General features: G+C 34.5%; 1 protein-coding gene across 2 annotated transcripts in view; it reads left to right on the forward strand.

Annotated features, from left to right (window-relative positions):
* Window positions 1–15,861, forward strand: part of LIN28B (lin-28 homolog B) — a 107,782-nt gene extending 91,921 nt beyond the window's left edge. For both annotated transcript variants that reach the window (XM_063096065.1, XM_063096066.1), the window contains exon 4: window positions 15,492–15,861. In XM_063096065.1, the coding sequence (XP_062952135.1) occupies window positions 15,492–15,861 (370 nt within the window). The remainder of the gene's footprint in view (window positions 1–15,491) is intronic.
* Window positions 15,862–21,019: the final 5,158 nt, after the last annotated feature.

The raw sequence follows: 21,019 nt of genomic DNA on the forward strand, positions 1-21,019 counted from the left end.
CCAACTGTTTCAGAATCACTGAGCTCAAATCTGTGCCTCTTCAGCTTGCCGACACCACTATGCTATGCTTGGGTTCCATTTCCTTGCCCCTTAGTGCCAAACACCTACCCAGGCAGAAAGCTAGGGCAAATGTGGGCCGTGCTTTCAGTGTTTCCCTTCTGTCAAGCATCACACTTTTCACTGCCTATTCTCCTGTCCCAGGGACTGTAAGCAGTTGCCTCATATGTCTTTTCCAGTTTTCCAGTTGTAGACTGCAGAAGACCAAGTCTAGTAACTGTAAGTCTGTCATGGTCAGAAACCCACTGAACCTATGTATTCTTAATTTTTTTTGTACTACAGAGATAAAATATTTATAATGTAGAAATTATTTATTTGGGGGTTGCAAGTTTTTTAGCCTTATTGTGATACCATTTCCAGAAACAATTTATTTGTAAGCTCTTGTATTAATTTTTGTTTTCCAGTACATCAACTATTTGCCATCACCTATTAAAGAATATGGTCTTCAAGCTCTTTTTATATACTTGACACTGAATTTATGTCTCAGCATATGGTAGAATTAAAATTATATGTGGTATGTTTTCTGCTATACTACATCACTATCATCTGTCATGTAACAACATAGGGAATTATTGGGATGCTAAACTTATACACATGATGTAGCTCATTTGAAGAGTTGTATTTTCTTGTTTTTTCTATGTTGTTTAATTTGTCTCAACATTATGGTGCTTCAATCAAGGTGATTTTCCTTTCTCTTGTTGTGTATGTGTATATTCATGCTAATTTTTATTCTAGTATCCCCCTGTATCTCTTTCATTTTCTCTACTTCTATGGAATAGCTAAATAAATCCATATTTATTTATCATAGATAAGTACAAGCATTGATAATTTTATTGTGTCTTCTGGTGTAGTTTTGCCCCTGCATTTTTGTTGATATATGTATTTTTTTTACTGTAAATTAATTTTTTCCTTACATATTACAGTTTAGGAATGTAGAAACATTTTAAATTAGGTGTTTATGTAGATTATATTATTTATTATTATTTTAAATTTCTTTCAGGATAGGAGTGGGACATTACAAAAATATTTTTTATAAAAAGGAGATGTTGGCCTAATAATATTAAGAACTGTATTAAGGGCTGGCCTGTGGCTCACTTGGGAGAGTGTGATGCTGATGGCACCAAGGCCACGGGTTCGGATCCCTAGGTAGGGATGGCCGGTTAGCTCACTTGGAGAGCGTGGTGCTGACAACACCAAGTCAAGGGTTAAGATCCCCTTACCAGTCATGTTAAAAAAAAAAAAGAAGAACCGTATTAAGAAGTATTGCTTTAAATGTATCAAAACATACTTATTTTATAGTCTGAATCTGACCAATCCAGTATCTGAGGTCTTTGGGTTTGATTCTACTGGCTGTAGTTCCTGGTGCCCTTTTCATTTGTCTTGTATGATTTTTTTTCTTTTTTTTAAATCAGAAAGTCATGTTACTTTTATCACTCTACATCTCACCCACTTTAATGATGCTTCCCTGTTCGTACCAAATACTCTCTTTCTTTATCCTCTGGTCCCAACATCTCGTAATATTTTCCCTTTTCATTCTCTTTATTCTTTTATTACTCTATTTTTAAATAATACAAAGTGAAGGTGACTGATTAATGATTAGATTTTTTTCTTTATATGATAGTACTTCAGAAAGTTCATGGGAAAATAGAATTTAAAGATAATATGAATCTTTCCATGAATTTTTTGAAGTAACCTTATATTATCCAATGTAGTACTAATATAATATGGCCATCACTGGTTGGTGATTGAATGGGCCAAGTGAATTGATAGATGTACCCAAAGTACCACTTAAGAGTGACCGATCTAGAATGACATGGTATAAAGACAGGAGACCAGGAATCTAACCCAAAAGGAGAAGAAGCAGAGAAGACTCTGCATAAGTTTAGGAGAGTTGACTTAAGGGGAAGCATGATGTTTCCATTATAGTTTTAAAGGCCAACGTATAATGATGATTTTAATAATACCTTTTCCTTTTCTTCAAACCAACCAAGTATTACATTAATAAATACTATGAATGCAGTGATGAACTTATAGGAAAATCAGTCAATATTGGAAGAGATTTGGAAACTAGGGGTCAAAATGACCTTGATTAGATAAGGTGAGTTTGAGTTTACAGGAAGACATCAAAATGGGAATAATTTGTGAGTGATCAGCCTAAAGAAAATAGTTTGTATAAAGGAAATGGATTAGTTTTTGGAGAATGATAGAGAAACATAAATCTAGGTATTGGTGCATCCATAAATTTACTGAGAATAAGATAGGAAGATAACATCAGTAAAGTAGAAAGAAAACCAATGTAATAGAGTATCCTGAAAGCCAGATAAAGAAATAGTTTCTAAAATATAGAAATAGTGAAAAAGTTCCCCCTACTTAAAACTGTGTTATGCACAGATTTTCTTTATAATTTTCCTCATTTGCAAAATTTTCTGATAGAATTTATGTAAACAAAGTTACACCGAGATTTGCTTTTTAGGGACTTGAAGATATAAATCAGAAAAATACCAAACATTTACAGTGAACTATATTTAGGAAGAAATGCATGGCATCTGCAACAAAGCAAATTAATTTACTAGTATTTCATCAAAATATAAGAGCAGGAGGTGGTAAAGAAATTCCAGCAGACAGGGAATAGAAATAGAAATTAATTATAGAGCATCCATAAGATATGTATTGTATCATTATTAGGCTACTTAGTTCGCTCTCTTTACTGTTGTTACAAAGGGGAAAATATTTTAACCTTTTCCTGTTGTTTATTTTTGTTGTTTCTCCCCTAATTCCCTGGTGTGGCAAGAGGCACTTCAGAGATAGGATATCTAAGATTAGAGAAAGAAATTTCACTTACCGTTTATATATGGAATTTTATTGTTTATAATCCATTTAAAAATATTTATCTCATTTGAGACCAATAGCAACCATATGAAGTAAGGGGGAATTATGTTCATCTTAAAATTGATTCCTGGAATGGAATATGAAAATCGTTTATGGACGAGGAAACCCAGAGAGAGTAGGTGATTTTATCATGGATCACCTGAGTTTTAGGCAGAAATCCTGGACTCCCCATTATCACACTTGTGGTCACGGACAATGTATACATAAATTTTGAAACTCAATTTTTTTCTACTAGAAGATGAAAGTTTTAAAAATATGAAATTGTAAATTACGTTTAATATTCTGATCAGTAATCTTGGTTTCCATTACTTTTCCAAACCAGCTATTTGCCTTCCTAAACTTGTCTTCCAGTTTTCCACTTCTGTCTTGTTATACTCATGTGATTTATTCACCTGTCATGTTTTCTTTCCCATCTCTGCATCTATATAAACCTGATTTTTTAATAGCTTTTACCTAGCTTGTCACAGCCAGGCCAACTCCTTTACAAAGCCATTCCTACTACTCCCAATAATTGTGATCATGTCTTCTTTTGAAAAGACCTAACACTTTCTGTTCTACAGCATTGATCAAATTCTACATTTTACCATCTGAGTCCAATGGACCCTTTTTTTGTTGTTGTTCAAGAAACCAAATATATGGCACTAAGGTTAAACAACTGTTTTTGTTGTTGCTGCTGCCGCTGTTGTTTTTTGGCAACTAGCCAGATCAGATATCAAACCCTGGACCTTGGTGTTATCAGTGCCACACTCTAACCAACTAAGCTAACTGGCCAACCCCAATGGACCCTTTCAAAATATATTTTTAAAGTAATATTGTAAATAATTTACAGATATATAACCTATTTATCTTGTAAATACTGATCCACATTTCAAATACATTTCTAAGAGATGCCAGCTTATTATTACTTCTGGTTGCTCTTGGACTTGCATCCTCAAAATGCAATACTTTTTTTTTTTTTTTTTTTTGTCATTTTTGTGACCGGCCGGCCGCATCACCGGGCCGCACCACGCTCAGCCAGTGAGCGCACTGGCCATCCTTATATAGGATCTGAACCCGCGGCGGGAGCACTGCTGCGCTCCCAGTGCCGCACTCTCCCGAGTGCGCCACGGGGTCGGCCCAAAATGCAATACTTTTGAAAATTTTCATGGCTAACAATTTTGTTGAGTAGAGTGTGCTCATTTTCTTTAGCCTATAGTACAGAACATTTTCGTTTTTAGTCATTGTTTAGAATGATCAATTCAATGGATTTCTTCATTTCTATGCTGTTTTAGTCAGTGCTTCAGCATTTTTCCACTTATGAACCATATCAAGTAAATTTCCTACTGCAAACTTCATAAAACATGAAAAAATACATGTTCTTTTTGCAAAAATTTTTTTTCCCCAAAATACTGCATTATGACATCCTCCCTATAGAATGACTAACTGGATAACAAATTTCCTTTTTGTACTAGAAATATGTTGTTCACTAATCAATTCTTGAGTTTGAGGATATTTATTAAGTATATTATCTTATGTAAAGACTTGCCTGAGATTTAGCTGATACAGTTAATTTTTCCATCATTGTGAGATTCTGGAGTGCTGCTCTCTTTTCATATTTGTGCTCATACTCGTCCAACAATTGCGAAACATCTTCTGTCAGTTTCCTTGTCTCTGTCATTATGGACAGAAAATGAAAAATTCTGAATTCTCAACTGTGTTTAATGAGAGGTTAAAAAGAAAAAAATCTATAAAAATGCTGTCTCTCAATGTCTTTTATACATTCTTGGAAGATCAGGCGATACTTTGAGCAATGCAATAAAAAAACAAGGATGATGAAATGATGATTTATTTTATCTTATCATCTCTCTAGGTGATTACATCATTTTTTTCCTATTATTTTATTATATCATTCATTATTTTACTCATATACTTATAAGAATTTTATTTTTATATATTAAATATAATAATTGTATAAGAATAATCGTTCTTATTATTTTAATCTCCTTTTAGCATAGTTGGAAATAATTCTCAGGATTATCAAAGAGCAAAATGTTTCAAGATATAGGAATAATAAAACTGCTGAGAAGAAACACAAAAACTAAAATTGGGCCCAGTAACCCTGAGGGTTAAAGTTAGTTGTGCCTTTATCTTTTCTCCTTTCTAGAGTTTATGTGCTCATAGGGCTAGCCGGTTAGCTCAGTTGGTTAGAGCACAGCCTTGTAACACCAAGGTCACAGGTTCAGATCACTGTACTGGCCAGCTGCAGAAAAAAAAAAAAAATAGAGTTTATGTGCTTAAAAGAGGAAGCATCACATCCACAATGATTTTTGCATATGATGCAGTGTCTTCCATGATGCATAAAATGAACAAATGTTAATGATTTTATTTAACTCAATTAAATGAGAAAACCAAGCAGATGTTATAATGGTTCAAAGGGGAATCCAAAGGACAGACACATTTGTAGATCAGGAATATAGAGATGAATGTGCAAATAGAGGCAAACCTAGCTTCTTCCACAGTGGGGAAAGGAAGTCAATTGAACCCCTCTACGTACCGGGATGGATTTTACCTTTCTACAGAGAAGAGTAACTTTGCGTTGCAATCAGTTATCAGCCATGAAAAGAGCTGCAAAATAGCCCTTCTAGAATCAGAATCAGATAATCCAGAAGTGTGTGCTCTAGAGCTAGACAGTGCACAATTTTCCACTGAAGCTTTCCCCCTGCACATATGTTATATTCAGTAAAATTACAAAGATTAAACATATAAAGAGGCTTCATATTCAGTGTGATAAATAGCACTTTGCCATTTGCAGCAATCATATTTTTAAATATTTATTAGTTCTCTGAAATAAATATATTTTTAGAGTTAAACTCTCAAGCATTGTTCAACAAGTTTACTTCCTTTTACCACACCTGTTAGGATATTTTTCAAGATTTGTTAAATAGTAGCTTTGTTTCTTTTATTCTACTAACAGAAGCCAGATTTTTCATATAAATTTCCACCAGCCAAATTCAGAGGGTGACCAAAGGAGGTGAAAACTCATCATTCAAATACTTAAGAAATTTTCCTTGTAACAAAGCCAGGTATTTTTGGCTTATAGAATATATACAAATAAATCTGTTAACATATAGAATCTAGCCCAAATGATCAGCGACTGTTAAGAGTATTTGGACATGTATAAACTATCTGGCTCCATCCAGGGATTTGCTGCTCTTTTCATAGCTACTTTCAGTTTTTACCTCCATCCTTAGTTTGACAGCTGTCTTTTTTTTTATATCAGTGGCTGTGTGCTCACCGGGTCACAGGCTTAAAATGTTCAGATAGGGAGACAAGATTCCTTAAGGGATCAGTGATCAGAGAAAAGATCTGCAGGGATGTCTTAGCAGCTTGATCATCAAAGTTTGTTACATAAAGAGCTTTATGACATGAAGGGCAGTCTCAACCAGTAAGGAGGAGAAAAAGTAACCATGAGGCCAAGAATACCATACATGACTTTATCTTAGTCTCTAATTTTCAAGATGAGACCTATGTAAGAGGAGATAATATCACAGTTTACCAAGGTTATCTGAACATGGCAGCAATTTTCCTTGTTCAATTTTCACCTGCCTACCTACATGGTGAACAATTTAAAAACTGCTGATTCTTGGCAAAGGGCAATTTATAGTCAGTTATAGGAAGACCAATTGGACTAGAAGGAGAAATGGATAAAGGTCGTTTACTTCTCATCTGTACTTCATCATTTTCCTCAGGTGCTGGAATGGGAGATCAAACTTATTGATCATTAGAAGCCTTTCCTTGGTGATTTCAGCAAAATAGTTTTAACTCCTTCTGTTTCCTATGTAGCTATCGAGATAGGAGATGGTTTGGCTCAATCTTCTTTTGCCTCTCACGCATGAATTAGTCCTGAGAGCAGTTTTTGGGTAGATGGCACTAGGCAACGTGCTCTGAGACAACTGGTCCTCTTCAAATATATTTTAATGCTACTCATAAAAACATTGTCAAAATGGAAAGTTTATGAATATTTCTTACTAATTCAGTAACATAGTAATAATTCAGTGTTAGTATTTCAGTATTAATTCAGTAACACAGCAATAAGGAAGTGTTTTAACACACTGTCTTCATAAATCTCAGATACTACCAACATTACTTTTCATACCTTTGCATCAAAGGTAACTCAGTCATGGTGACTTCAAAGCTTTGAAATAACCCAGCAAATACTCACTTGGCTAAAACTAGGATAATGTCTTTTAATCTAGCCCCCTTTTGCCTCCAGCTTGCAAACAACCAGTATCAATCCAGAACTGTTATCTAACCTTCTTTGGTGCAGTTCATCAGTCATGCCACCAAAATGGATTTTTGAACTCTAGATGTCTCTCTTTCCTTCTGTTTTGTCTCTTCCTTTTGTGCAAAATGGCTTAGTTATTTTACACTAATTATTTTGTATTTTTAAAGGTATTTTTATTATGGTATTTAAATTCTTTCATATATTGTTTTGATGTTTACATCTACTTCTCTGGATAACAGATTATTGCATCACTTATCAAGTAGTCATGATTAAATTTCTCTTAAAATTTTGTATGCTCTGGTCAAATGTTTAATAGTAAAAAAGTTTTCAGTGTACACATAGGGGAAAGATATGACTTTAGAATGACTTGTGAAATAGTGTTGTAGATAAAAATAATGGTGGTCCACCGAACCAAAGCCTAAAAGAAAATGTATGAGCAAGAAAAAAAAATTATAAAAGTTGACACAAAGTACTAGTGGAATTGTGTTTCTTCAGGCCAAGCCAGTGCTTACTTACAGCGGATATCTTACCCCTGACACTGGTGAATTTGAAATGGTCTGGTGAAAAGTAAAGCAGGCCTGGGGGGTTCAAGTTTTCAGCAAGACTGCTGTAATAGATAAATGAATAAACATTTTCAAACTACATATTATAATTTGATTCTTCTGTTTAAGCAAACACTTAATTTTAATCATTTCAATATAAGTTAAATATTGAATGTCTTTCCTTTCCTTCATATTTGATGGTAGCACTAACTTTCTAAAATACTCTATACCTAAAGGTCAGTATGACCAAATATGGTAGATAAACTGACCTTGTTTCCCACAAAGATGAATTCAGACCCGCAGTTTGGATATAGTTACAACACTGCTACTGCAAAAATGCGTGTGACTTGTGTGTGTGTGTGTGTCTGTGTGTGTGTGTGTGTGAGAGAGAGAGAGATTGTAAGGCTGTGCTCTAACCAGCTGAGCTAACTGGCCAGCTTGAGAGAGAGAGAGAGAGAGAGAGAGACGTGCATGCTCTACTCACTTCGAATTTCCTCCTTAGTTGTCTTGGGTTCTAAAAGCACTGGCAGAGTGCCCACTGCATGTGGGATTAGGTCCTATTTCATAACTAAGTACTTTTACCCCCAAGAAATTGGAAAGCATTAACTTTAGCTGTATTTGAGTACATCTTTCTCTCGTTTTTCCAACTTTTCCATGAGCCAGAACAGAATACCCGTCTGGGATGTTGTTTGTCATCTAAAAGAGAGAGATAACATTTCTATTTCAAAAAAAGATTTAACTTTTGGCCTAGAATTCATTATTATTATTATTATTCTCAAATTATGCTACAAAGTACAACATTCAGATTATTCTTCTGTGGAATTGCTGCATATTCTACCACATACTTTGAACATAATGGGATGAAATACAAACATGTCTTTTTTATAACTTATCCCCAGTCAAAGTGCCCTTACATGAAAAAAGCTCCCTTTGCTTCCACATGTTCGGTGATTTCTCCGCACTTCCATGGCCTCTTCTCTTTTAAAACTGCTACATGTTCCATCCTTACTTCTGTGACCTGCACCACCATTCATAACATATCTGTCCCTCACATCTTTTGTTTCTATAAGATGATGAAAGGTTAGCGAATAGAGCTATTACTATATTTCAGCTGGTTTTTGGGATACTTTGGTGCATTTTTAGATGGGGTTACAAAATAGACCATGGCATTAATCAGAGAGGGAGTCCAAAAGCTAATAAACTTCAGCCAATCCAAAAAGCGGTCAGGAGAAGAAATCAAATGAGGAGGGGGGATAAATATATATATTTATAAATCTTACTATCTAGCTAACTATTCACATACCTTTCATTGGCATCTAGTACAAAGTTGTACACACAGATATTAGTACAAAGTTGTACACACAGATATTTTTAAGTGCTTTTTTTTCTGTTTTTTATTTGACTTTATGAAAATTATTGAATAGGTATTATAAACAGTGGAATTCATTAACAGGCAAGGTATCTAGATAATTTTTTATCATATAACCACATGATAAAAGAGGTTGGAACAGTAGCTAGTAAGTAAAAAATACCTTTTGAACTCCATACAAACCCCATATCAATTTAGTTGGTCTGAAAACTGAGGTTTGGGGGAGAAAGAGTATTCATCTCCACTGCCAGAAGTTTTGAGTTTTGAGTTCACCTTGGTTCCATGCCACCACAGGCTCACCCTTGCTTATTAGTATGACTAGAACTAGGCAATACAGAGCCATTCAAACATCTACCATTTATTCACAAAGAACTGAATGGCAATTACACTGACTAAATTTTGCTTTTGATTTAATAATATTGAGAACCTACCCTTAGGGTGGTCTAGTTAAACAGGTTTTTAAACTATGTATTATGGACTTTTTTTCCCCAAGTATGGAAAACAGAGTGAGCAACAGTTACCTTATTAATGGCATTCTTTTAGGCAAAATGTAGTTTAAATGTTAGTGTTTTAAAAAATTACATGGCTAATCATTGTTATATAAAGCAGAGATCTTGTTATTATGTTTATATCCATAAGAAAGTAATTTTCTATTTAAAAGCCAACAGAATTTGACCATTAGGAAAAATGTTTGCAAGAGCATATCCATACTAAAATTTATATGCTTTCAAGATTACTTTAGATATAGGCAACAGAAAATGGAGAATTAAAAGAGTTATTATGGAAAATCAATAAATGTTATTTGGTAGTGATTAACATTGGTAGTCTTAAACATATGATTAAAGAGAATGAAGAAATTATTTACAAATTTTTTTAGACAAAATTTTTCAACATATAAAATACAGGAGGGATAGAAACAAAACCTGGCCTTGACAGAAAAACATCTGGGCTGGACTAGTTTCCAACTTTTGTTTTATAGATGGGATAGCTCAAAAAGAGAAGCTGACCGCCTCACAGCATAGTGACAAAACAGGAACTCACATTGAAAAATCTCCTTCAAATCGTGTGTGTGTGTGTGTGTGTGTGTGTGTGTACACGCGTGCGTGCGTGTTTGGTGTTTGAAACTTAAGATCCTGTTTTTTTAGACTTACATATCATATAATTACATCAATATTATTGGGTATAACATTTTCATATAATAAAAATGGAAGTGAAACTTATCTTCAGTTAAAATTTTTTTCTAGGTAAGCTCTCTGTCTCAATTTCTTCACCAACACAATGTAGATATTGTAGTCCACTTCGTAGGGTTTGAGGGAGGATTCAGTCATGTAACACATTAAAAACCTTTACCATGGTGTCTGGAACATAGTACGCTTTCAATAAATTGAACCTATTTATTATTATTTCTATTTTATCATTTTTATTCTGTTAACAGTACGTTTAGCCCTTCTGTGTATAGACTATTTTTAGCATGAATTAAGGTAATAGAGGGGGATGGCTTCTTTTTTTATTGAAACATTGATTGTACATTTTTATGAGATACGGAGTGATACTGGCTTCTATATTTCAAAAGATACAAATGAAAACTTTTCTGGTGTTAAATGTGTATTCTCTAGAAAACTTTGTAAAAGAACACAAATCACCACTAACCAATATTTTTGAAAACTCGGTATTTTTACCACTGTACTTAGATAGAATATATAAAGATTAAGTTTATTAAAATGTCTTATTGGTTAATTGGCTTAGCAGTCTTAGGAATTGGGATATAAGAAGAATGAAATAAAAGAAACAATTCATTAAAGATTGCTTTGAGTAGAGGTCAGAAAACGTGTGCACTGTTAAATGGCCTTTCTAGCTCTGATTTATCAGTTTCTTAACTTTCCTCTTGATATTTTGGGGCAGATCCTGTGGATTTAATAAACTGTACCCAGATGTAAATTTAGATTGTTTAGAAGCTGTCAGAGCCACCTTCTTCTGGAAGGCTGGTCTCAGAATTTGTCTCTCTTACCTGCAGGAGGTACAGAATACAGATTGCTCCCATCAAAAACTGCACTCTGGATCCTTTCCTCTTCAACTCTCGGGTTCTCTGATAACATTTCTGCCCATCCACTTCCCTGCCACTACCAGGCTGGGATCCAATACTCCCATGTATTGGGTTGATTGACACACTATTGAGTTAGATAACAAGTGTTCAGATGTATTATAATTAAACTGTAGAGTTGAAGAATGTTTTCAGTATCATTTCTGGATTTTAGTTGGACCATGTCAAGGTTAAAGTGGTAAGCAATGTCTTCAATGAGAAAATTTACATCTTTTCTCCAGTTTAGTTCCTGGAATTATTTCCAATGTGGGACTTTTCTTTCGCCCCTCTGGACTCCTGTTTGGAACTTCATTGATCCTTTTCCTCATATTTCTTCTCTTAGGTTTTATGTTCTCCTTTCTTACATTCGTACCTTTGTCCTGCTCAGAGCTTGCACTTCTCATTCCACTCTGTTCTCTCTCCCCGATCTCGCTTTATTTACTATTCTTTCAACATTTCCTTCCTTCCTCTTGAGAAGCTTAAAGATCACTGGTTCATTATCCTTAATGCCTTCATCAGACCCTCAGCATATGGATTGGAATTGCCATATAAATTCTTCTTAAGTTAAATTTGTAATATTAACAAGCACCCTAAATTACATTTTTTTCCATTACACTTTTAGACAAGTGAATCTGGCTGTTGACCTGCGGTATGACCCCTCTCCTCAATTTTTTTAATCACTTGTGGAATCAAAGAGGAATATACAGTTGATTAATTCTTTCCTTTAAGCCACCAGAGTACCATTAAAATTAAAGTCTGTATTTTTAGCTAGTGATCCTCATTTGAGCTCAGTTCTAACCATTATTGCTGGTATCATTTTAAAATATAATTTACATATTCAGTTGTTTAGACTAAAACATGAGAAATTTTCTAAGTGTCATAGCAGATCTAAATTATGATTTCCAAAGTAGAGTTTTCATTTTTTTTTTATGGAATTCTCAAAAATTTGGATATGTTTTGATTAATTTATTAACTAATGTAGGTATTTGGACTTAATTTATAAAAGTCACATAGTTAACTTTTTTCAGAATGTAATTAAATTAATTTTTTTTTTTTTTTGCTACTGGTAAGGGGATTGCAACCCTTGGCTTGGTGTCGTCTGTACCGCGCTCAGCCAGTGAGCGCACCGGCCATCCCTATGTAGGATCCGAACCCACGGCAGGAGTGCTGCTGCGCTGCCAGCGCTGCACTCTCCCGAGTGAGCCACGGGGTCGGCCCTTAAATTAATTTTTTAGAGGCCTTTGGTTTTATTCATTTGGCCATCTTAGGTGCTTCTATTGTTGGCATTCTTCATTCATTTAAAAATTTTAATCTTATTTTGATAGTCCTTTTAAAAATTAACTCCAATTTGTTATCTATCTTCCATCTTTAAAAGCTTTTTTAGTATATGTGCTGCTGAAGCGAGCACTTTAAAAGTTTTTAATAAGAAGTAATACTTGTAGAATGTGCTAGCTTATTAGAATTAGTCTTTATAAGGTAACTTCATGAAGAACTTGATAATGTAAGATTAAACAGAACATTTTTATTTTCTTTTTATGTTTAATATGTGAGCAAATATCCTTTATACCATTAATTTAGCATTTTATAAAATACTTAACATTAATAATTTTATTTTTTATGTTGGGCTATGAGAATACATAACAAAGTATGATTACAGTGTTCTTTGCATAGTCTTTTGCTTGTGAGACTATGTCCTTATATTTCTTAAGCATGTAGCTATATGTGGGTACATATGCCATTTTTATGCTCACATAACAATGTAAAATTCATTCAAACTAACAGAAACAAACTGATTTGGACGAGTGTGGAGAGTGAACAAAGGGGACTAGAACACGTATAACTTGTATGGAGTGTGTGGTTGCAGTATCATTTGTGAGCTGAAAGGTAGCTGAACATTTCCATTTTGGTGTCTGTCCCTTGGGAAGGAAGGGGTTTCATAATGGGGTATGATCTGCACTCTAGTGATTGACATTGAATGATTAAATAGAAGAAGAAAATAAATGCCGTTCCTCCTCCTTTTGAGGCTAAGCACATATACACTGAATGCAAATCTTTTCAGTGTGGAAGGCAGTCAGGCTTAATGATAGCACATATCTGATAAGCCATGGGGGTGAATTAACTACACAGATCAAAATGCAAAGAAACCAAAATTATATAATACCCTTAAAAATAACTTTTATAAGCAAATGTAATGGTAAGTGCACATACAGAGTGTGATTGAAGGCTCCATATGTGAAAGCAGAATCCTGACACTGCGCTCTTGGTCAATGAGTGGGCAAGATGGTTCCCTGAACTGGATAACACAGCGCATACCACAGTGACTGATGAAATTGATGCATCTGCAGGAGAGCTGGCTCTATTACTGAGGCCTTTAACCTATTTTCTCTCTTTGAAAATGAGCTCCTGAGTGGATACTATCCTTGAAGAAGTGAATTTAATTCAAAAGAAGATATTTTATAGATGGGCAAATTTGATTTAAGATTTCTCTTATTCATTGTAGAAGAGAACTATGTGGGAAAACATTATTATGTAATGTGGTTATATTTTTCAAAGATGCCATTTTTGAGTGTGTTATTTTGGGGACCTGAATTTCAAAAGCACTAGTTAGTATTTTTTATTATTTACTTTTGTACTATCTCTTTTTGTGGTTTTGTACTATCTCTTTTTGTAGTCATGTACACATGACGGAAACAATATTGAATCTGCATTGTAAGGTTGTTTTATTAATTTATTATATTAAGGTAGGCAGTTATACAATAAGTAATTTAATTGGAAATCTAATTTCTTGGTTTTTCCCTTTAATTTTTGAAAATATGATCCAGTCTTTTCTAAGATAAATACTTGTGAATTATACAAAGAATAAAAGCCCATCTTGTGAATCCATTATTCTAAAATCTGTAAGATAATATGATAACTGGAGAAGCAGGCAATAGTTCCCTGGTTTTTGCCAATTAAGACAATTCGCCCTTTATATATACTGCTTAGTAAATTAGGAGTTTGTCTTTGAAACATAAGCTAGTTTAAGTTGTTAATCTTGATGTACTCACACACATACAAATATAGTTAATTTTATTGTCATTACTGTCTTAAACTGATTCCCACAGTGGGCCCATATTTTGCTATCATTTTTTAGAACATTGTGACCTATTGTTATTTGTGCCTCATGATGAGAATTATGGAGTCATAAATGTATTTGGAAAATAAATTTAAAATAGAAAGCTCTTAAAGTATTTCATTGGGATACAAATCACTAAGTAAACTTTATATATTTAACAATCAGATTTAAAACCTTTGTAAATATAAATTTTTCTTAGTTTCTCCACATTATGGCCTTTTGTTGTTTTTAACATAAAATTTTTAAAAGAAAATCTGATTGAAATTGAACAAATATGTCTTCCAAATAATTTCTTGCTCAGCTTTTCCATGCTAAGCAAAGTCGAATTCGCAAACATCTAGTACAAAAGCCATGTCATCAGTGTGCATTCAAATACTAATTAAGGATGGATTTATGTTATTTGAATTTAGGAAAGTTTACCCTAAAAGAAAATTAATTTCTTACAGAAAGAAAAGAAAGTTTTTCCTGTCACTGAGCTAACATCAAACCTTTATTAATCTGATATAAGTATTTAGAAGCTTTGCTTTATAGCACTTTTCTGACTTAGGTACTTACTGTATTGCCTTAAAATTGCGTGGTAATTTGCCAGATATCATTCTGACCTTCTGACTAGACATCTGATTTTCTTATATTATCAAATTTCACTGTACTAATTAATTTGTACAAAGGAAAAAATTCTTCCAGTTCAGCTTCTTTCCACAATCAAAATAATTAACACTTAAAGAAATATTAAACTCATAAAATTTAATGTGATCTATAATTTTTCCAGTTGCTGAGTGAATTGCCATTTTATGTGATGTAATTTTTAAACTTTTAGTTGCTTGTTTTTTGCTGAATATTGGCTGCCCTCTAGTGGACTAAACTGGTTTTTAAAAATAACTAACTTAAGAGTCATTTCTATACAGAAGTGGTTAAATATTCTTTAATGTTTTAATACTCATGTTTTTTGCTGTCTATCATGGTTAACACAACTACTTTTATAACTTTGCTGGAGCATTTTGGTGATGACAGTCATTGAAGCAACCAGTATAAATAACATTACATGCTTTTATGAAGGCACATTAAGATAAGCTGATCTCATTGACAGTTTGTGTATTTTAGTATATTTTTTAATAACATGTGTTTTATGATTCATGCTACTACTTCTAAGATGTTGTCGTTATTCTTGCTTGCAGATGCTACAATTGTGGTGGCCTTGATCATCATGCCAAGGAATGTAGTCTACCTCCTCAGCCAAAGAAGTGCCATTACTGTCAGAGCATCATGCACATGGTGGCAAACTGCCCACATAAAACTGTTGCACAGCCACCCGCCAGTTCTCAGGGAAGACAGGAAGCAGAATCCCAGCCATGCACTTCAACTTTCCCTAGAGAAGTAGGAGGAGGACATGGCTGTATGTCACCACCGTTTTCTCAGGAGGCTAGGTCAGAGATCTCAGAAAGGTCAGGCAGGTCACCTCAAGAAGCTTCCTCCATGAGGTCATCTGCAGCACCAGAAGAGCAAAGCAAAAAGGGGCCTTCAGTCCAAAAAAGGAAAAAGACATAACACTTCTTCTTGATGTTTTTACCCGGTTGGGAAGTCTACCTCATGCAAGTACAGGCGAACAGTATTTCACAAACAGCAGCTGACCTGAGATTTTAACTACTGTTGAGGAACTGTGAATTTTTTAAACAGACAAATCACTCTAAGCAAATTACATCTGAGCAGGGTGTCATGTTTTCTGTTATTCAGAGAATGAGATACTATGTATATCAATATGTGCATGCATGAGAGGGAGAGAGTCTGAGTCTGTGTGTGTGCGTATGAGGATTTTATGTAGGAATGTAGACATATATATAAAGAAGGTCTGTCTTTATATATGTGTTTATGTAGATAACAAGCACACACCCTCCCTCACGTGATTGGACATCTCCAAGAATTGAAAACCCATGTGAACCATTTTAGATGGTTTCACAAATAACCCCTGGAGTTTTTCTTGAAATACCACTTCTTTTATATCACATAAAAATAAAAACATGACTGTTACCTTTTGTGTGAACCAAAGGATACTTCAGGTCTCAGAGCTGCCAATCATATGGTACTAATGGTTTTTAAGACATCTAGTTCTCCCGAGTTTGGGATTGCCTCTTTTTCTTGATATCTTGGAGTGGCATATTTTTTTTTTTTTTTTCCCCTGTTTGAAGGCAGTACCTTAACTCCATATGCCTCTAACTGCCATAAGCTTTTTTGATTCTGGGATATATAACTCTAGAAAAGACAATGAATGTGTAATTTCTGTGCCGATATTTCAATGTTTTTAATTCTATGTTTTGACTGTAAATTAGATGCCTATTAAGAGAAATGAAGGGGAGGGTAATGTATAAATGTAGTGACTTGATTGTTTTCAGTGGTATTTTGGTACCAGTACCAGCTCATTGTAATCTTTTACATGTTGTGAAGCTTTTAAGGGATTGTGGCAACAGTAGCTTCCCTTGACTAAGCCAATCTTTTAACCATCACTTAGAGCAGGGAGCCCTCCTAATTTACTACTGAAGACCTTAGAGGAAAACTCCAATTGTTTGGTGTATATTTTTGGTGGTTGTTTTTAATTCACCCTGGAGAGTTATCTAACTTGTTTCTGAAACAGACAAACAAAAGCAGCACAGAAATGAATAAAATACTGGGGTTGAGAATGAAAATTAAGTGTATGCTCACAGTAGCCCAATATGTATGACCTATGAATGACATTAAAACGTGCAGTATTTGGTGGCAGGCAACTAGAGTGACAAGCCTGAGGCAGAGGTACCAAAACCTCCCCTACCAGATAGCTGGAAGTATTTTATACAATAAAATTGATTGTATGGAATTACCTTCAGTGCTAATGCTGAAGTAACCTATATGGTGGATTCAGGATGGACATTAAATGCTGGGGACAGAGAATCTTCTCAGGTTGGTTCTCAGTTATAGTAATGAACTGGCTGGAGACCAATCAGTATTGGTCCCTTTAGGTTTCAATAATGAAAAAAAAATTATTTTAGAGTCATCCTGGTTTGAGATGTTACAGGCAAATTTCTGAAACATCTCTAAGAAGGTACCAATTAATTATAATGCTTAATATTGGCAATAAATATAGTTTTGCATGGGCCTGTTGGTGTAAGCTCAGATAATCAAAAAGAGAAAATTGCATGACTCAAATGAGACATATTCTGCTGAACAGTTTCTGCTCCTCCTCCCACTTATCCTATCATGGGAGACTTGTGTAGTCATTGCTGCTGCAGCAAGCCACCATAAGAAGAAAATGCCTCAGGCTGGGCTGCCTGCCAGTCTTTTGCAACTCAGCTTGAGTTTCATGACAGTGTTTGTGAGAATCTCCATGGGATATACTGAAATATCAGTGTGATGTGATGCAAAGCTTATCTTTGACGATATTGAATGTGATATAGCTATAGAGATGTATTTCCTTGCCTTAAGTGAGGATTTCAAGCTTATTTAAATTATGTAGACAAATCAAAGTGGCATTGCTTAATTTTTAGCAGGTATACTAAGCAGGTTAACAGTAAAAATGCAAAACATAAGTCACTTTGAAAATTCAAACCAAAGTTCCTTGACTTTATAGAAATAGGAGATTATGGACTTGAAAATTGGACATTCCCTGTTTACATTATAAAAATTCGTAGCTGAGATCATGGTAAAAAAAAAAACAACACGGAAACACTTGAGAACTGTGGACCTTAGGGATGCAATTTGGGATTATTTTTAGCGTCTTACCAGACTGAACTACTAAGAGCACATACCAAACCTATCTTCTGGTTAAAAGTTGAGGTTTATTTTTTATATGAGAATATTATCACTATTACATAACATACTCAGGACAAAGAACTTTGCTCAGGGAACAATGTTGTTGTTGTTGTTTCTTTACAGACTAGTCTACAGTCCTGCTTACTCAAAACAAACCAAATGACTTAGACTTTTATATAAGTATTATGTACTGATGTTAGTAACTACCTCTGAGTTTGACATAGATCAAAATTTCTGAATATCTGGTATCAGTTCTCATATTTTTATTTCATGTGAAAAGTCCTCTAAAGCAGAATTCTTCAGCTCCTTGCATATGTGAATATCACTGATATGAGCACATTGTTCATTTACATGGGTGAAATACTCTGTTTACAGCAAAAGGCTACCTCATAGTTGATGCATAGCACACCTGTATGCTGCTCCAGCCTTGCAGGTGGCTGATAATTCTCTGGTACAGAACCTTTTTATCTATATTATAGATAGCAATTCACAACTGCATGTTTCTGACAAACACTTGTGAATAATGAAGCATCTCGTTTTAGTTAGCAAAGTCTCCAAGCATTTACTTAAAGGTTATCATGTATTTAGTTTAAAGAATTATGGGCACTCTTCAATGTCAGCAAAACAGAACCCAGAAGCAATCTTGGAAATAGCTGCATTGCCTGGAGGTGGGGGATGGGAAGGGGTAGCAGGAAGAGGGGTTGGTATGTAGGTATATTCATGCTAGGCGAACAGTATAAAAGATGCTAGTGTCCTTCATTTACATGCCTGTGCCCCCTGAAGACAAGCGAATTACGGCATTAGAGCCCCAGGCACGTAACTAGCACTGGGTGCCAGGGAGTAAACTTGTGATGCCATACCTAGCTACTGAGGGAGTAGGGTCTGGGTGAAGCATCATTTTTGGGGGGTGGGGGGGTCACCAATGGTGGGGCAGAAGGTCTGTGAATTGTCTTTTGACCTCACTCTCATGTCAACATAAATGTAATTTATAAAAAAGATGCCCTACCAGTCTCTTAGCCCTAAGAGCTATTCATTTGCTACGTGGAAGATTATAGTGGAAACATTTTTATACTTGCATTTCTAGTCTGTATGAGAAGACTTTGGATGTATTTTTACAACTGAAAAATTTAGAAAGATTTCTACCTGCTTATAACTTGGAAGTTTGGTGTGCAATGTATGGAAAAAGAGATCAAGAAATGTCATCTTATTAGCATCAGTCCACCTCCAAATATAAGATGTGTTTATTGCTGATAACTTTTTTGTATTCTGACTCAGTTTTATTTTGCACCAGTGCGGCCCCAAGTTATTGCTGGTTGTATTTAGTTTGTGAATAGAAGCCCATAAGTGTTAATAGACTTTGTAACATTCACTGTAAGATGAATTATACAGGACCTGGGAAATCTCATTAAGTCTTAAAGTTAATTTAAATTAATTTATCTGTTTCCTCTAAGAAATGTTTATCATAAAATATATATGTGTATTTCCCCTTTGGTTATAAAACTTGGGAAAGTATGTGCAAGTGCAGCTGCACTGAATTTAATTTCTAGATGTCTTAATGAGATTTATTTGTTTTAGAGAACAACTCAAAACCATCAAATTTGTCTTACATAACTATCAACGGCCTCTAAGATGTGGTGGTTGTGTGATCTGTGTTACAGTTGTTCAGTTAGAGTGAGAGGTTGACCTATGATTCCTTCTTAAATTTTATATTTGGAACAAAGCTGCAAAGTCATGGTAAAGTACTGTACTGTGAGAAAGTATTATGATATTTAATACATCTGTGGCTTAACACTTGTGAGAGTTACCAGCTTGAGAATGATGGTGTTCACTACCTCTTGAATCACATCTGTCAACCACTGGCACCTACCACCAAGCTGGCTTTACCTAGTATGTGTTGCTTTTTGGTATTAACAACTCTAACCATACTAAAGACCAAAGTGAACCCCGATTTCTGTATGTCTTTAATACGATGTTTTATCTAGTGTTTTTAAATTATCCTGTGTAGTATTTAGATTACCTCATTGTCCATTTTGACTCATGTTGTTTACAAGTGAAAATGAAAAAAAACCCTTGAACTCTGTTTTTAAAGGAAAAAAGGAGTAGATGTTTGGAACGGCATTTCATTCATGTATAGTGATGGACAAAAGCACTGTTTGCCCTTCTGCAGACCTTGGATTTTATATTCTCATTTCATGCCTAATGTCTTATTCTGTCAATTATGGATATTTTGAGGTTAAAAAATTACTTGATTAAAAATAAAACATATAACGTTGGCATTTACCCATGGGTTTTGGAGATTTTTCATGATTTATATGATTGCTAAATTAAGTGAATGGATAAAAGGCCATTTACCTAGCAATTACACCAATGTGAGCACAAGTTAGATAGTTTCAACATATCTTCAGATAGTGGTGATTATTAGCATGGAACTTATTTACGACAATATGGATGGCAAATAGCTGCTGTCTGAGTGAATGAAGGAGGAAAGGTGGATCCTGTCGTCATTAGGAGTTGTCCTGTGTTATCCGGAAGAGACTGTACAAGGTTATGGATCAAAGTACAGACTTCATGTGCTCAGGAAGAGTAGCCCGAAACAAAAACTTCAAAGTTTTATTGAGAAATCATTTTAGAATTTTTCTACAAGTTTTTTCTAATAATTACAAAGAATTTGAAAAGAACAATCAAAGCCAAGGTACACCAGTACCAAATATCTAAAATGTGAATGTAGATTTATCAAACTATCAGTGAAGTATTGATGTACTATAAAACCAATTTGGTGAAACTGTTGAGTTCTATAACTTGACCAATCCTACAATTAAACTCATTTTCCACTCTATACCTAGATGATTCACTTTATTTTTTGGTGATCTAGTGTGACTCCTCCTTCTCTTTTATTTTTTTTCTTTATTTTATTTTTTAATTGTGG

Source organism: Cynocephalus volans, chromosome 5 (assembly GCF_027409185.1).
Source record: "Cynocephalus volans isolate mCynVol1 chromosome 5, mCynVol1.pri, whole genome shotgun sequence".
NCBI classification, from domain to species: Eukaryota; Metazoa; Chordata; class Mammalia; order Dermoptera; family Cynocephalidae; genus Cynocephalus; species Cynocephalus volans.